Raw genomic sequence first — 19,947 nt, forward strand, 5'->3', positions numbered from 1 at the left:
ATCTCTAAACTGAAAAACACAGTAGAATCAGTCAAAAGCAGACTAATTGAAGCAGAGGATCGGATTAGTGAGTTAGAAGAAAATGTAGAGAAAAACTCCCAGACAATAGAGCAAAATGAAAAAAAGATTGAAAAAATATGAACAAGATGTAAGGGAATTACAGGATAGCATGAAAAGAAATAATATCAGGATCATTGGAATTAGAGAGGGAGAAGAAAAGGAGCATGGAATTGAAAAACTGATAGGAGGAATAGTGACAGAAAATTTTCCAAACCTGATGAGAGAAAAAGCTATACAAGTTCAGGAAGCACAGAGAGTTCCAATGAAGAGGAACCCCCAAAAACCCACTCCAAGGCACATCATAATTAAAATGGCAACATTTCAAGACAAAGAGAGAATCCTAAAAGCAGCAAGAGAAAAACAGCAAATAACAAAAAAGGGAGCTCCGATAAGCCTATCAACTGATTTCTCAACAGAAACATTACAAGTCAGAAGGGAATGGTCAAAAATATTTCAAGCAATGAAAAACAAAGGCCTACAACCAAGAATACTCCACCCAGCAAGGCTCTCATTCAAAACAGAAGGTGAAATAAGGAGTTTCCCAGACAAAGGAAGACTGAAAGAATACATCTGCACGAAACCAGCATTGCAAGAGATGCTAAAGGGAGAGTTCGAAGAAAAAAGAAGAAAAAAGAAAAAAGAGAGGAGAGGAACAGAGGTACAAAGGGAAATGAATAAATACACGTCAATAATAACCTTAAATGTAAATGGATTAACTGCTCCAATTAAAATACATAGGGTAACGGAAAGGGTAAGAAAACAGGACCCACATATTTGCTCTCTACAAGAAACACACCTCAAAACAAAAGATTTACACAGACTGAAAGTAAAGGGATATAAAAAAATATTTCAAGCAAACGGACCGGAAAAAAAAGCCAGGGTAGCAGTCCTCATATCAGAAAAAACAGATTTCAAAGCAAGGGCAATATAAAGAGACAAAGAAGGACATTTCAAAATACTTAAAGGAACAATCCATCAAGAAGATATGACATTGATAAACATATATGCACCCAACATAGGCGCACCCAAATACATAAAGCAAATACTAGAAGACCACAAGAAGGATATCAACAACAACACACTCATAGTAGGGGACTTGAACACTCCATTATCAGCAATAGACAGTTCATCGAAGCAAAGAAACACCGAGGATATACAGGCATTGAACAACACACTAAACCACATGGACCTAACTGATATATATAGAACTTTCGAACCCAAAGAAGCAAAATCTACATTCTTTTCAAATGCACATGGGACATTTTCAAAGATAGACAACATGACAGGACACAAAACAAGCCTCAACAAATTCAAGAAAATTGAAATCATATCAAGCATCTACTCAGACCACAATGCATTGAAACTAGAAATCAACCTCAGAGAAAAAAATCAAAGATATCCAAACTCATGGAGCTTGAATAACATGCTATTAAATAATGAATGGATTAACAATGACACCAAAAAAGAAATCAAGAAATTTCTAGAAAATAATGATAATGAACCACAACAGCCCAAAACCTGTGGGACACAGCAAAAGCACTCCTGAGAGGGAAGTTCATACCAATACAAGCATATCTGAAAAGGATAGAAGAATCTCAAATAAAAAACCTAACCATAAAGCTACAAGAACTAGAACAACAACAACAAACAAAGCCTAGGGCAAGAAGAAGTCACGAAATCATCAAGATCAGAGCAGAACTAAATGACATAGAGACTAAACAAACAACCCAAAAGATCAACAAAACTAGGAGCTGGTTCTTCGAAAAAATAAACAAAATCGACAAGCCTCTAGCCAGTCTATTCAAGAAAAAAAGAGAGAAGACACAAATAAATGAAATCAGAAGTGAAAGAGGAGAAATCACGACTGATACCTCAGAAATACAAATGATAGTTAGAAATTACTACAGACAACTGTATGGCAAGAAATTTGACAATCTAGGAGAAATGGACAAATTTCTAGAAACATACAACCTTCAAAAACTGAATCAAGAAAAAGTGGAAAGTCTCAGCAGACCAAAACAAAGAAGGAAATTGAAACAGTAATTCAAAATCTCCTTGTACACAAAATCCCTGGACCGGATGGCTTCACAGGCGAATTCTACAAAACATTCAGGGAAGAACTAACTCCTATCCTCCTCAAACTGTTCTGAAAAATCCAAGAAGAGGGAAAAATCCCAAACTCTTTCTTTGAAGCCAGTATTATCCTAATCCCAAAACCAGGTCAAGACGCAACAAAGAAACAAAACTACAGGCCAATATCACTGATGAACATAGATGCTAAAATCCTCAATAAAGTATTGGCAAACAGGATCCAGCAATACATCAAAAAGATCATACATGATGATCAAGTGGGCTTTATTCCAGGGATTCAAGTATGGTTTGATATTCTCAAATCAATATATATAATACACCACCTAAACCAAATGAAAGACAAAAATCTCATGATCCTATCAATAGATGCAGAAAAAGCATTTGATAAAGTACAACACCAATTTATGATGAAAATACTCAGCAAAATGGGAATAGAGGAAGCATACCTTAACATAATTAAGGCTATATATGAGAAGCCTGAGGCCAACATCATACTCAATGGACAAAAACTAAAAGCATTCCCCCTGAATTCAGGAACTAGACAAGGTTGTCCACTCTCTCCATTCCTATTCAACATAGTGTTGGAAGTCCTAGCCACAGCAATCAGACAAGACTAAGAAATAAAAGCCATCCAAATTGGGAAAGAAGAAGTAAAACTATCATTATATTCACATGACATGATAGTATACCTAGAAAATCCTATAAATTCCACTAAAAGACTACTCAATATAAGAAGTGAATTTGGTAAAATCGCAGGGTACAAAATAAATATACAGAAATCTAAGGCATTTCTGTACACCAACAATAAAATAGCAGAGACAGAGACAAAAAAGAAAATACCATTTACTATAGCAACTAAAAAATATAGTACCTAGGAGTAAACTTAACCAAAGAGATAAAAGATCTGTAAACTGAAAATTACACAACACTGAAGAAAGAAATTAAGGAAGATACAAATAAATGGAAGCAAATGCCATGTTCTTGAATGGGAAGAATCAACATCATCAAAATGGCCATACTACCCAAAGCAATTTACAGATTCAATGCAATTCCTATTAAAATACCAATGACATATTTCACAGACCTAGAACAATCCTCCAAAAATTCATATGGAACCAAAAAAGACCCCAAATAGTAAAATCAATCTTGAAACAGAAGAACACAGCAGGAAGAATCACGATACCAGACATCAAACAATACTATAAAGCCACGGTGATCAAAACAGTCTGGTATTGGCATCAGAACAGACATATAGATAAGTGGAACAGAATAGAGTCCAGAAACTAACCCAGGTCTCTAGGGTCAACTAATATTTGATAAACGAGGAAGGAACATAAAATGGAGTGAGAAGAGCCTCTTTAACAAATGGTGCAGGGAGAACTGGATGGGGATGTGCAAAAAAATGAAACTAGACCACCAACTTACACCACACACGAGAATAAACTCAAGATGGATCAAAGACTTAAATGTAAGCCATGACACCATAAAAGTACTAGAGGAAAACATAGGCAAGAAAATATCAGATATCTCACGTAACAATTTCTTCATGGATACATCTCCTAAAGAAAGAGAAATAAAGGAAAAAAATAAATAAATGGGATTACATCAAACTAAAGAGTTTTTGCTCAGCAAAAGAAAACATCAGCAAGATAAAAAGGAAACCAACCATATGGGAAAATATATTTGCCAATGACATCACAGACAGAGGACTGATTTCCAAAATATATAAAGAGCTGATATGACTCAACATCAAAAAAACAAAGAACCCAATTAAAAAATGGGCAAAGGACCTGAACAAACACTTCTCCGAAGAGGACATAGAGAAGGTCCATAGACACATGAAAAAATGCTCAACATCATTAGCCATCAGGGAGATGCAAATAAAAACCACAATGAGATACCATTTTACACCAGTCAGAATGGCCATCATCAACAAATCAACAAGCAACAAGTGCTGGCGAGGATGTGGAGAAACGGGAACTCTACTGCCCTGTTGGTGGGAATGCAGAGTGGTGCAGCCACTATAAAAAACAGTATGGAATTACCTCAAAAGTTTAAAAATGGAACTGCCTTTTGAACCAGCGACTCCACTACTAGGATTATACCCGAAGAATCTTGAAACACCAATTCAAAAGAACTTATGCACCCCTATGTTCATTGCAGCACTGTTTACAATAGCTAAGTGCTGGAAACAACCTAAGTGCCCTTCTGTAGATGAGTGGATCAAAAAACTGTGGTACATTTACACAATGGAATATTATGTAGCAGAAAGAAAGAAGGAAATCCTGCCATTTGCAACAACATGGATGGAACTAAAGAGAATTATGCTTAGTGAAATAAGCCAGGCAAAGAAAGAAAAATACCATATGATATCACCTAATACAGGAAACTAAAGAACAACACAAAGGAACTGAATAGAACAAAGAGCAGAATAGCAGTCAATAGGAGGGAGGGGAGAGGAAGAGAAGGGGATAAGTAAGGGAAGGGTTTAGTCAAAGAACATGTATAAATGACTCATGGACATGGACAACGGGGAGGGATATGATTGCGGGAGAGGGGTGGGTTGGGTGGGGGAGAGAAATTGGGGGAAAAGGGGACAACTGTAATTGAAAAACCAAAAAAAAAAAAAAAAAAATGCTTACAGACCTAACAGCAGATCTTAAACAAGATGGGTAAGGAATGAAAGCTAGTCCTGCTGAAATGAGCAAAAACACATACGAAACTAGTGGTGAGGGAAAGAAAACCAGGGATCAAATCAACAAATTGGAACATAAGGATGGAACAAATAGTCAACCAGTGAAGAAAGAGAAAATGAGAAGTGAGAAAAATGAGGAGAGGCTCAGAAACTATTCAGAGAGCTATAAGTGGGCCAACATCCGAATCATAGGGTTACCAGGAGGTGAAGAACAAGAACTGGAAATTGAAAAGTTATGTGAAAATATAATGAAGTAGAACTTCCCTAACTTGGGGAAGTAAATAGACTTACAGGTCCAAGAAGGACAGAGAGTTGCAAATAAAATGGACCCAGGGAGAACCACACCAAGACACGTTATAATCAAAATGTCAAAAATTAAGGATAAAGAGAGAATCTTAAAAACAGCAAGAGAGAAGAGAATTACATACAAAGGGGTCCCAATAATACTATCAGCTGATTTCTCAGAAGAAACTCTGAAGGCAAGAATGAATTGGCAAGAAATATTCAAAGTAATGAAAATCAAAAATCTGCAACCACGATTACTCTATCCAGCGAAGCTGTCATTCAGAATAGAAGGGCAGGGAAACTGCTTCCAGAACAAAGTAAAACTGAAGGTGTTCATCAGATCCAAACCACTGTTATATGAAATGTTAAAGCGACTTGTTTAGGAGAAGGAGGATAAAAACTATGAACATTAAAATCAAAACTGTATCACAACAACCAACAACAGAAGCTAGGGAATTGGGGAGAGGGGATGGTGGCGGAGGAGTGAGGGGAGGCTGCGCTCTCAGGCTCCCGAGACCCGTCTGTAGTTTGGACTAATTGCAGACAGAACATCTCAGTTAGCAGCTGGACACTGGCAGGAGTCGAGTCTTGGCACTGCTGGATTAGACAAAAACCATCTGGGAACAACCTGTTTAGTGAGTATAGTGGAAGAAAAGGGGACAAAACGGGATTCCTGACCGGTGTGGCTGCCCAAGCTGCGGCTGGAAGGACACAAAGGCTTTTAGGCGACCACAGGCTTCCCCAGGGGGAGTCAGGAGGAAAGCGGATCTCTGCCCATTGGCAGAGATGAGACTCAACCAGGTAGCATTTGCGCTGTAAGACGGGAGACAAAGTGCTGCTGAGCATGTGAAATCATAATTTTTCCTTTGTATTTTTCTCTTGTGCACTGAGGAGGGGGGGGGAAGTTTGGGGGTGATAAGACATTCTTAATGAGCGCAGGTTTAGAAGTGCGCTCGTCCACTCCCCAACCCTCCATTTGGGTCACGCTGGTGCGCATAGGGAAGTGCCCTCATTCACTGGCCCAGGTGTGCAGGATCACGCGTTCAGGTGCCCCTTGGACACACCCCAACAGACATAAGATAAGTGCCCCAACGGGTGCAGGGAGGGGCCACTGGACACACGGAAGACTGTGCCCAGTCGCCCCTGGCCAGCTCCAGTGGGCGCCAGGACAGAGTGCCAGACCGGAGCGCAAAGCACTTGCTCAGGCTCTCCTGGTGCCCACCCAGGTAGGTGTGGGAAAGGTGGGTGCCTGCAGCGCAGAAACAGCGAGCAGCAGTGACTCACAGACACTCACTGCTACTGAGCACAAGTGTCCAGGGCCCTGCTTTAAGAGGCGAGAGACCAACTCCCGGAGCGCTGTGTGGTAGGCCTGAGGCTATCTACCTGGCTGCTTTGGGTGCGCAGGTGCGCACAGGCCGGGGAGCAGAAAAGCACCTCCCCGGCTTTCCCGGGGCATGGCCTGGGAGGCCTGAGGCAAGCTCTCGGGCCGCCTTAAGCACTCACAGGCGTGCATGCAAGGGCACCTTGGCTAGCTCCAACAGGCACCAAAGGAACATGCCCTGAGGGGGCACACCACTGCTGCAAGGAACAGGAACCTCTGACCTGCCTCGCTAGACCAGCTGTGGACACAAAAAAACAAGACATCACACAAAGGCTGAACTGACATTTCCACGAAAGAATTCAAGACAAAGCGGATAGAGTTACTCTCAATCAACTAGCCAGAAGGAAAATCCTAACAAAGAGCATGGGAAATATAACCAGATAGCATAAACAAATGACATAAAGGGTACGCCAAGAACATTAGGCTCAGGAGATCAAAGAGACTGCATCACTGAAACCCCCAGATCTCCCATAAAGAATCTCATACCACAAAGGTGGGAATGCAAAGCGGACAAATACAATTAACGAAAACAAACAAGAAGAATCCAACATGGTAAGAGGCAGAAATAACATCTCAATGAAAAGAAAAGAGGAATCCCCAGAAAGAGACGTAGATGGAATAGATATAGCCCAAATGTCAGACATGGAATTCAAAACATTGGTGGTGAAGAAGCTCAATATACTCGACAACCTTAAAAGCAACTATGACAACCTCCAAGAAAGTTACCAGCAGCTCCAAGAAAATTACAGGGAACTTACAGAGAACTACACCAACCTAAAAAAAGACAAAGAAACTATCCACAAGAACCAGGAAAAAATGAAGAATGCAATCTCTGAACTGAGAAACACAGTAGAATCAGTCAAAAGCAGACTAAATGAAGCAGAGGATTGAATTAGTGAGTTAGAAGATAATGTAGAAAAAACTTCTCAGACAATACAGCAAAATGAAAAAAGATTGAAAAAGTATGAAGAAAAGGTAAGGGAATTACAGGATAATATAAGGAAGACCAATATAAGAGTAATTGGAATCAAAGAGGGATCAGAAGTACAAGTAATAGATAAACTAATAGGAGAAACAGTGACAGAAAATTCTCCCAACCTGATGAGAGAAAAATTTATGCAAGTCTAAGAAGCATAGAGAGTTCCAATGAAGAACACCCAAAAACCCACTCCAAGGCACATCATAGTTAAAATGGCAACATTCCAAGACAAAGAGAGAATCCTAAAAGCAGCAAGAGAAAAACAGCAAATAACTTACAAGGGAGCACCAATAAGGCTATCGACCGATTTCTCAACAGAAACACTACAAGCCAGAAGGGAATGGTCAAAATTATTATAAGCAATGAAAAACACAAGCCTACAACCAAGAATACTCTACTCAGCAAGGCTCTCATTCAAAATAGAAGGTGAAATAAGGAGTTTCTCAGACAAAGGAAGACTAAAAGAATACATCTCCACCAAACCAGCATTGCAAGAGATGCTAAAGGGAATACTCTAAGAAAAAGGAAGAGAAAAAACAAAAAAAAGAGTAGAGGAACGGAGGTACAAAAGGAAATGAATAAATATATGTCAATAATAACCTTAAATGTAAATGGATTAAATGCCCCAATTAAAAGACATAGGTAACGGAATAGATAAGAAAACAGGAGCTACATATTTGCTGTCTACAAGAAACATACCTCAAAACAAAAGATTTACATAGACTTAAAGTAAGGGAATATAAAAAAATATTCCAAGCAAACACACTGGAAAAAAAAGCTGGGATAGCAGTCCTCATACCAGACAAAACGGATTTCAAAGCAAGGGCAATAAAAAGAGACAAAGAAGGACATTTCAAATACTTAAAGGAACAATCCATCAAGAAGATATAACACTGATAAACATATATGCACCCAACATAGGAGCACCCAAATACATAAACCAAATACTAGAAGACCACAAGAAGGATATTAACAACAACACACTCATAGTAGGGGACTTGAACACTCCATTATCAGCAATAGACAGTTCATCGAAGCAAAGAAACACCGAGGATATACAGGCATTGAACAACACACTAAACCACATGGACCTAACTGACATATAGAATTTTCGAACCTGAAGAAGCAAAATCTACATTCTTTTCAAATGCACATGGGACATTTTCAAAGATAGACCACATGATAGGACACAAAACAAGCCTCAACAAATTCAAGAAAATTGAAATCATATCAAGCATCTACTCAGACCACAATGCATTGAAACTAAAAATCAACCTCAGAGAAAAAAATCAAACACACCCAAACTCATGGAGAATGAATAACACGGTATTAAATAATGAATGGGTTAACAATGACATCGAAGAAGAATTCAAGAAATTTCTAGAAACTAATGACAATGAACACACAACAGTCCAAAACCTATGGGACACAGCAAAAGCAGTCCTAAGAGGGAAGTTTATAGCAGTACAGGCATATTGGAAAAGAATAGAAGAATCTCAAATAAAAAACCTAACCGTAAAGCTACAAGAACTAGAACAACAACAACAAACAAAGCCTAGAGCAATAAGAAGGAAGGAAATCATCAAGAGCATAGCAGAATTAAATGACATAGAAACTAAACAAACAATCCAAAAAATCAACAAAACTGGGAGCTGGTTCTTCAAAAAAATAAAATAGACAAGCCACTAGCCAGGCTCATCAAGAAAAAAAGATAGAAGACCCAAATAAACAAAATGAGAAATTAAAGAGGAGAAATCGCGACTGATACCACAGAAATACAAACAATTGTAAGAAATTACTACAAACAACTCTATGGCAAGAAATTTGACAACTTAGAAGAAATGGACAAATTTGTAGAAACATATAACCTTCCAAAACTGAATCAACAAGAAGCAGAAAGTCTCAACAGACCAAAACAAAGAAGGAAATTGAAACAGTAATCAAAAATCTCCCTGCACACAAAAGCCCTGAACCGGATGGCTTCATAAGCGAATTTTACAAAATATTTAGGAAAGGACTAACTTCTACCTTCCTCAAACTATTCCAAAAAATCCAAGAAGAAGGAAAAATCCCAAACTCTTTCTATGAAGCCAGCATTACCCTAATCCCAAAACCAGGTCAAGACACAACCAAGAAAGAAAACTACAGGCTAATATCACTGATGAATATGGATGCTAAAATCGTCAATAAAATTTTGGCAACAGGATCCAGCAATACATCAAAAAAATCATACGCCACGATCAAGTGGGATTTATTCCAGGAATGCAAGGATGATTTACTATTCCCAAATCAATAAATATAATACATCACCTAAACAAAATGAAAGACAAAAATCACATGATTATATCAATAGATGCAGAAAAAGCATTTGATAAAGTACAACACCCATTTATGATGAAAACACTCAGCAAAATGGGAATAGAGGGAGCATATCTTAACATAATTAAGGCTATATGTAAGAAGCCTGAAGCCAACATCATACTCAATGGACAAAAACTGAAAGCATTCCCACTGAAATCAGGAACTAGACAAGGCTGTCCACTCTATCCTCTTCTATTCAACATAGTGCTGGGAGTCCTAGCCATAGCAATCAGACAAGACAAAGAAATAAAAGGCATCCAAATTGGGAAAGAAGAAGTAAAACTATCATTATTTGCAGATGACACGATAGTATACTTAGAAAACCCTATAAACTCCACTAAAAGACTACTCGACATAATAAGTGAATTTGGCAAAATAGCAGGGTACAAAATAAATATACAGAAATCTGAGGCATTTCTTTACACCAAAAATAATATATCAGAGACAGAGACAAAAAAGAAAATACCATTTACTATAGCAACAAGAAAAATAAAGTACCTAGGAATAAACTTAACCAAAGAGATAAAAGACCTAGAAACTGAAAATTACACAACATTGAAGAAAGAAATTAAGGAAGATAGAAGTAAATGGAAGCAAATACCATGTTCTTGGATGGGAAGAATCAACATCATCAAAATGGCCATACTACCCAAAGCAATTTACAGATTCAATGCAATGCCTATTAAAATACCAATGACATATTTCACTGACCTAGAACAAATACTCCAAAAATTCATACGAAACCCAAAAAGACCCCAAATAGCAAAAGCAATCTTGAAGCAGAAGAACACAGCAGGAGGAATCACAATACCAGACATCAAACAATACTATAAAGCCACTGTGATCAAAACAGTCTGGTACTGGCATAAGAGCAGACATATAGATCAGTGGAACAGAATAGAGAGCCCAGAAATAAACCCAGGTCTCTAGGGTCAATTAATATTTGATAAAGGGGGAAGGAACATAAAATGGAGTGAGAGGAGCCTCTTTAACAAATGGTGCTGTGAGAACGGGACAGGGATGTGCAAAAAAATGAAACTAGATCACCAACTTACACCACACACAAGAATAAACTCAAGATGGATCAAAGACTTAAATGTAAGCCATGACACCATAAAAGAACTAGAGGAAAACATAGGCAGGAAGATTTCAGATATCCCACGTAACAATATCTTCACGGTTACATCTCCTAAGGCAAGAGAAATAAAGGGAAAAATAAACAAATGGGACTTCATCAAACTAAAGAGTTTCTGCTCAGCAAATGGAAACATCAGCAAGATAAAAAGGAAACCAACCATATGGGAAAACACATTTGCCAATGATATCACAGATAGGGGACTGATTTCCAAAATATATAAAGAGCTTATACGACTCAACATCAAGAAAACAAACAACCCATTTAAAAAATGGGCAAAGGACCTGAGCAAACACTTCTCCGAAGAGGACATACAGAAAGTCCATAGACACATGAAAAAATGCTCAACATCATTGGCCATCAGAGAGATGCAAATAAAAACCACACTGAGATACCATTTTACACCTGTCAGAATGACCATCATCAACAAATCAACAAAGAACAAATGCTGGCGAGGATGTGGATAAATGGGAACCTTATTACACTGTTGTTGGGAATGTAGACTACTGCAGCCACTCTGGAAAACAGTATGGAATTACCTCCAAAAACTAAAAATGGAACTGCCTTTTGAACCAGCGATTCCACTGCTAGGATTATACACGAAAAATCCTAAAACCCTAATTCAAAAGAACTTATGCACACCTATGTTCATAGCAGCCCTGTTTACAATAGCTAAGTACTGGAAACAGCCTAGGTGCCCATCTGTAGATGAGTGGATCAAAAAACTGTGGTACATTTACACAATGGAATACTATGTAGCAGAAAGAAAGGACTCCTGCCATTTGCGACAACATGGATGGAACTAGAGAGAATTATGCTTAGTGAAATAAGCCAGGTAAAGAAAGAAAAATACCATATGATATCACCTAATACCGGAAACTAAAGAGCAACACAAACAAAAGAACTGAATAGAACAAAGAGCAGAATAGCAGTCGATAGGGGGGAGGGGGGAGGGAGAGAAGGGGGATAAGTAAGGGAAGGGTTTAGTCAAAGAACGTGTATTAATGACTCATGGACATGGACAACGGGGAGGGATATGATTGCGGGAGAAGGGATGGGGTGGGTGGGGGGGAGCAAAGGGGGAAAAATGGGACAACTGTTATTAAAAAACCAAAAACTTTAAAAAAAAAGAAGAAGCTAGTGAATTGAAACAAAGGCAAACTAAGTAGGCAATGAGAGTGGGAAAAGAATTATTGGTATGGGGAACATTATGGGGGGAGGTCAGCAGGGAGGGTGATGGGGGAAAGGGATGGAGATGGTACATGAATTAGGAAACATAGTAGGAGGGAGTGGAGTAGACAGGAAGATGTTGAGAAGAACTATATGCACAACCAATGGGCATGTACTAAGAGGGTAGGGACGACTAGGGGGCGGGGGGTCACTGGGTGGGGGAACAAAGGGAAAAGAAATTGGGATAACTGTAATAGCATAAACAATAAAGCATATTAAAAAAATTCTGTAATTTTTTTTAAAAGTTGGAAAACTCATAATAGCTGATTTTACCATTTACTAGAAGGCTATAGTAAGTAAAACAGAGTAATATTGGTGAAAAGACACAGCACCTATCAATACAACATAAGACTCCAGAAATAGACTTGCAGAAATACAATCGATGCATTTCTGATAAAGTCGCAAAGGCAATTAAATGTAGAAAGGATTCTTTCAACAAATGGCACTGGAACAATTGGCTGTCCATTAAAAAAATTTAACCTAGACACATATCTCTTGCCTTATACAAGAGTTAACTCAAAATGAATTGTGTACCTAAATTTAAAACCTGAAACTATAAAACTTCTAAAAGAAAACATAGAGGAAAAATTGTGTCATCTTGGGCTTGACAAAATATGACACCCAAAGCATATCCATAAATGAAATAAATTGATAAATTGAAATTTATCAGATTAAAAACATTTGGTATGCAAAATATTCTTAAGAGATTGAAACAATAAACCATAGACTTGGAAAGTATATATTCAAATCACATATCTGATAAAGGTCTTATATAGAGAATACATAAAGAACTCTTAAAACTAAGTAATAAGAAAATAATTTAATTTTTTTTAAATGGGCAAAAACTGTAGGTGGAGGGAGGGTAGACGGGGCAGGGGAAAACAGTGTGGGGGGTGATGGGACAACTGTAATAGAACAACAATAAAAAATAAAAAAATAAAAGGGGGCAAAAGATTTGAATATACACCTCCCTAAAGGATATATAAGGATGACTCTCTTTGATTGAATTGGAAAAATAGTAACTTTATTGTTGAGAAACCTTGCAGACACCACCATAACTAAGTGATCTAGGTTAACATCACCAGTTGTGTCACCATTTTACTTTTTAGAAGATTAGATACATAAGAAGGAAATTCACCAAAACAGTAATAGAGGTATTCCTGTTGGCAGAATTGTAGAGAAATTATTTTCCTCTTTGTAATTTTCTATATTTTCCGTTTCCAACACTGAGCATGTATTACTTTTGTTATCAGACAAAAGCAACATGTAAAATTAGCTGAATAAACAAATATACAGTTCTTATCTTCAAAGAGTCTATAATTAATAGGGAGAACAGATGAAATCTCATGAAATGAAGTGCTTTTAGGATCAACTGCATTTAGATACTAGACAGGAAGAAGCTAAATATTACAAATGTTCAAAGAAGGGTAACATCAGCAATTGATGTAATAGTGAAAACACTTTCACAGAGAGACTATCTATTCTTACTAGCATGTAAACTTCATGAAGGCAGGGGCCCTATCTATCTTAATAAATTTTATCTACTGTGTTTAGCACAAAAATTATTTTGTGGACAGTACATATTAATGAACGGCATAAATACAATTCTATAGTACTTATGAGTTGCTGAATATCTGCTGGAAGAATATAAACATTATACTGAAATTGAGCAAAGATTTGGATCCATAGGATTCTAATCAAGATAGAGAGACAAAATATGTGTGTGGTGCTCAAGGGATTATAGAAAAGCTCATCTAGGCTAGAATGGAGGGAGTGTAGTCTAAAATGCAATGAAAAATAAAGTTACATGAAGGGAAAGATATAATAGGCCTTGAAAATCAAGCAGATAATTTGAGAGTTAACGCAATAATAAATGGTAAGTCAATAAACAGTTTGCAATGGCAATAATGAAATCTAAAATTTATTGAGCATTTACTATGTGCCAAGTACTATTCTAAATGCGTTACATACAGCTTTTCTCATTTTATCCTCAAAAGAATCTTTCAGGTATGTACAACTGATCCCCATTTGCCCACAAGGAATTTAAAGCTCAGAAGTTACTACTTGACTAAAGGTCACTCATCTACCAGTCAAATTGCAGGTCTAACTCCAGAGGCCAAGCTCTTAAAGACTCTGTAGGAGACTTCTATAAAGCCCACAAAATGTGTCTGAGGAGAGAGATACCAGACAGCAGTGATATTGCATGACATCAAAGATGTATGTTTATTCTGTGGTCTGGAACTAGAATCAGAGGTATCAGTATAAATTCACATTTTTTAATACACACACACACACATATATATATATATATATATATATATATATAAAGAAAAATTTAAAAAATAGATACAGGAGTATCCATCTGTATATATATATATATATATACATATATATATATATGTATATATATATATATACACATATATGTCCTAGATTTGTCTGCTGAAAAGGCCTAGAAGCAATGACACCTCAGCAGCAATGAGCATGCCAAGCCCCCAGATCATGATCTCTAAATACCAATACCCAATCAAAAGAACTAGAGCTCCTTGGAGATGGCTGATTCCAGGGCTAGGGCAGGGAAAGTAGAAAATGATCCTGGAACCTCTTGTGGTGCCAGAATTTAAAGGAATGCTCGAAATAAAATGGAGACACATTGAAAGGACACAGAAGCCAACTGAAAGGGACTTCTTTTGGCCAAATCTGGGGTAACCTCAGCAAAATAATGTAAAAACAGCATAAGTCATTGTAACACATAGAATAAAATAAATACCCATAAGTTCATACTGCTATAGATAAACAACTGAATAAACAACAGAGAATATCAAGTTCTTTGTTACATTTAAAGTTCTATTAAAAATGCAGAAAATATTGAAAACTCAAAATCACCATTTGGCAAATAACACAATAATAATTATTCAGACCAGAATCTTCAGTAGATGCTAAAATTATCGGGCAAAAGTTTGATGATACAGGATATTTACATTGTCTCACAATATTGCCCCACATAGTTTCACAAGTTCTGCTCACTTTGTAATTACAAAGGGAAAAATAAGTGACTTTACAGTGGATAAACCTGGCAGACACAACCTTAACCAAATTATCACAGTTAACTCAAGATAAAGAGTTTCATGTGTTGCATATACAGACATCAAAAGCTAAATTATGTACACTCTCTTACATAGTCACAGAAACAGAGACATATATAAATATATGCACTAAACTATAGATAGTTGAGTAAATAGAATTGGATATGATGGGTAGGTATATTGGTAAAAACAACAAAATTAAATCGGACATCTTAAATAAACATACTCTGTTTCATCACAATGGACATATAATCTGAAAAGTTCAGTATATTTAAATTTATTGTGGAAACTGACTAATTAAAAAAACATAAGTCAAACAATTCTTCAAAATAACCACCTACTACAAATTAAAGTTGTTTTATAAATCTAACTTTTTATATATGTGATTGTATAGAATCATACAACTTGCAATAAGCAATTGCTTCTAGGTTGTTTTTAAATTACTGCTCTCTATATATACATGCATACAGAGATCAAACTCTGATATTTTTATTCTAAACCCAAATCTTTTTTCATTACACTATGTTGCCTCTCCTAACATCAGCAAAAAGAGATGTAATCCCCATTTTATCATTTCCATTTTACCACCTGTGTGCCCCCTCCCCCAACCCAAAAAAGTGGCAGAGATTCAAATACTCTGAACAGCAAATAAATCTCTATAGAGCACATACAAAGGGGGCATTATAGGACAATTAGTTGTTAAGGGTAAAGAAACTGGCTTCAAACTGCCAGGATTCAAATTTCCAGCTCCACAATGCATTAGCTATGTGATTTTCAGCAAGTTACTTAACCTCTATGATCTGTAGCTTCTTATCTGTAAAGTGGAGATATCAATGGTTATACTTCATAGGTTTCTTTGTGAAAATTAAATATGATCATGTATGTCACCATATTAACACAGTACCTTGCATATAGTAAGCACTCAAAAAAAGTAAGTTATAACCATGTTGACAAATTATTCCTATGGAGAAGTATACTTCATAGAGGAAAAATTATTCCATGGCCATGAACCACACTACAGCCTTGAATGAGTTGTTGCCTCTGATCACAAGGGAACAGTACATTTAAATTAGAAAAAACTATCTACTCTACTGAACACACAAATACACACCAAAAAACTCACTAACATTTATACAGTAGGAGTAGTGTAATTTTACATGCCATATCCACAAAGTAGGAGTGCATATCCTACTGACAGTGTCAGTACAGGTGAAATTACTGTTTAAAAATATGTTACATATTACCATCACTAGAAATGACTTTTCCAACCTAAAGCTACTTTTTCTCTTACTGCTAACCTGTCGGCATATGAGTTATTTTATTCCACCTAATACACACTCTACCTAAAAAACCTTACACATATTTGTGACATCTCAATTTGGCATGACTTCAGAGATAAAATAATCACTTAACTATGGAAGATTAAAGCAATTTAAGTATCACTGCTCTTCCTGATATAAAAGTCTCAATACTAGATTACTTCAGTCAACAACCAGCCCTACTACCATCCATTTTACTCTGGAGAAGGTCACCAATATCCCCAGCACTAGTATGGAGAGCAGATACCATTCATATCTTTGAGATGATTAAAACATTCATCCAACTATGATATTGATGCATGAAGCAGAAAAAAAGCCAACCAACCCCTGGTTTTATTAAAGGCACAATATTCTAGTGATATAGAAATGTAATGTAAATTGTTCTGTAAAAAAAATTATATAGGAGAAAAAAAGGAAAAAAAGAACTTCATGTTGTCTCCTGTAATTTCTTCATGAACACTTACTCTTTAAAGGTTCCAAGAAAAAAAGGCTCGCTCCCAAGTTTTATCAACCGTAAAAATAAATCACATTTTAATACAATTTGATTTAATATAAATTGATGTATAGTATTGCTGTACATACCTGTATGATTGGTATCTGATGCACATTTATTAATAGCAATGTCAAAAGAAAAGAATTGAAATATTTAATAAAATATCTATGAAATCTTTGCCCCTGGGAAAAATGCCAGAAGCAGTAAGCACCTAGATGTCTTTAGAAGTAAATATTTTCAACAACACAAGTGTAGTTTTATCCAAGAGTTTGTAGCACTATTGAGTGGCTAAACCTTACCCCATTAAGATGTTCTAAATCAAAAAAGCAACTTTAAGTCACCTATATACTTTGATGGGAGGAAAGTTTATGGCTAGTGTAATTAAAATATTTTATATGCATGGCTTTTCAGCAGATGTGCTATCATATATGGTGTGCTTAGAATAATATGAAAGTTAGCTTTCCTACCTTGAGTACATACTTTCTGGAAGATAGAAGAAGGGCAATGTAATCTGTGGCATTCTGAGTGCATATAGAAGCTAGACAGCTAACTTAAAAGTGAATTCAGATAAACTATAACATAAAGAACTGATAGTCACTCAACCATGTAAAGGCCTAAGTGATCTCATACTGAAGGGTTCTTAAAATCAGCTATTATGATCACTCAAATATAACAAATAATTTGAGGCATACTTACTTCTTTTTCCTTCAAACTTTTATTACTAAACCATCCACTTCCCCTCCCTGAGGCGATCAGTCTTATTAGTTTCTTGAATATTCTTACAGAGATATTTTACTTTCTAAATTCTTTAGAGGTTAAGTAAAACTAAGGATGATGGGCTTTAGGGTAGAAAACATTTTCTCAGCCAAAGCCATTCATTTCTTTACATGTGCCTCTCATCCCCAGAAGAACAGTGTGTGGGCTGGGACTACCCGGGTACCTGCCTAGGAGATATATTGAGGCTTTAATTCTACATTCCTAACACAGAGTGGAAATTTCTGCTCTGCCATTTCACAAATGTGTCCTCCCCCACTCTCCTTTAAATCAGAACACTCATTCTCCTTTGATAAAAGATAACTATATTCCTTTAATCAGGTGATGAGAAATTTCTCAATTTGTTCAGGTGCCTTAGTAAGTTAAAAAATAAAATAAACAAGCAAACCCAGAACTTTTTTAAAAGACACAGAAGACCCAAAGCCTAAGGCCATCCTCTTTACCTCAGTCTTATTTACCTGACCATTTGTAACAAGGATGGCAAAAGGGGAACACAGTGTCTTAGAGAGGCTTTACTGACCAGAGGTGAGGGTAGGTTCAAGTTGCTTAAGGAAAGGGAAAAGGGGAACAACTTCATGGAAGCTCGAAATCAGAAAAGCCAAAATATCAAACTATGAACAAAGTTTAAAGAGTGAGTGGGTTGGGTACAACTAGTGAAAAGGTTAGCCGGCAGGCAGGCGGGCAAGGAAACACCCAAGGGCAGAGGGTAGGGAGGAAAAGTTTTAAATACCCACCAGAGACTAGTGATCTATTAGCCTAAGTCCTCCGCCCCAGGCTCTGCTCTTGTCCCCAGAGCAGCAAACTGTAGGAAAGCAAGCAATCCTATTTTTAAACACATAAACCTCTCAGTTGGCCTTCAGAAGGCTTGAGTTACCAGCGTTAAATTGAAATGTTTCTTCCTAAACAAGTGAAGGCAAATTTTAATTCCCTAGCCAAGGCCTAAGATGAAGGGAAAGGGACAAAAAGTGATTTCAGCGTGAGAGTGAGGTGGATAAGGTGGGGGTGGGAGGGTAGAAGGAAGGACTTACCACAGTCTCTGCAGGATGCCCCCAAAGACACAGGGCGAATAAGAACAAGCCGGCAACCAGGCTGATTCCACGCAGTTTCATTCTCATGCTGCCGCAGCTCCTTCACCACTCACATGAAATCACTGACTGGCTCTGACCAACTGACATAATCTTGAGGGTTTATGAGGCGAGAACTAGAGCCGGAAAGGTACAGCTGAGGTTCACCAATTGTGCAAGTCGCCTTGGGTGAGGAGAATGCTTTTTTAGAGTGGAGAGAGAAAAGAAAAAGCAGCAGCAGCAGCAATTCCTCTTTCACTCCTCCCCTTCCCAAAGCCGGTCTCTCGGTAGCACCTTTCCCTTCTGTCCAGACTTGCAAACTTTTTCCTCACGCAAATCCCACAGATCTACTTTCCTTCCTTTTGCTCCGCACCACTCCGCTGCCCACCAGCACGGGGAATTAGAGGATCACTCCGCCACAGCTTTAGACTGTACCAGCAACCTGCGAGGGAGTGACACTCAATTATTTGGGGGAGGGAATCTCCCAGATCAGATGAATGAGCAATGTGAGTGCAATCGGGAAGCTTTTCTATTTGTTCATTTGCACCTTCCGTTGATACTACTCTTCCTTGCCCAGCCAGCACCCAAGCCAATTACAAATAAACCTGAGCTGGGACTATTTTTTAGCGGATGAATCTCAGGAAGAACGGACCTTTTTATTGTTAATGATTAGAAACAAATTTTTATCACTGCTCCTTGGGCTGCTGGTATTCTTTCTCTTCCACCTACTCTCAAGAAAGAGTTTCTACATACAACAGAATGTGTGAAAATAATAGAAATATATAAATATATATGTATAAGTAAATATAAGCTTATAACCAAAGAATTAAGAAAATGTCTTTATTGCGAGTTATATACATATGATATTTGGGAGAATTCAGTAGTTATTAGTAATTATTATGTGGTTAAATGTTATGGTAATACAGTCATATTTTTATTTAGCCACATTGAATGTCATAATTAATATTTACCTCTTATATTGAAGTAACATAAA

The 19,947-nt window shown here is 37.2% G+C and overlaps 1 protein-coding gene across 1 annotated transcript in view; it reads right to left on the minus strand.

Moving 5' to 3' along the window:
• COL4A5 (collagen type IV alpha 5 chain) overlaps positions 1 to 19,313 on the minus strand; it is a 375,000-nt gene extending 355,687 nt beyond the window's left edge. Inside the window, exon 1 of the mRNA XM_090265360.1 lies at positions 18,918 to 19,313. Coding sequence (XP_090121486.1) covers positions 18,918 to 19,004 — 87 coding nt within the window. The 5' untranslated portion in view covers positions 19,005 to 19,313. The remainder of the gene's footprint in view (positions 1 to 18,917) is intronic.
• Positions 19,314 to 19,947: the final 634 nt, after the last annotated feature.

Source organism: Furipterus horrens, unplaced genomic scaffold (assembly GCF_987537825.1).
Source record: "Furipterus horrens unplaced genomic scaffold, mFurHor1.1.pri manual_scaffold_17, whole genome shotgun sequence".
In the NCBI taxonomy this organism is placed as follows: Eukaryota; Metazoa; Chordata; class Mammalia; order Chiroptera; family Furipteridae; genus Furipterus; species Furipterus horrens.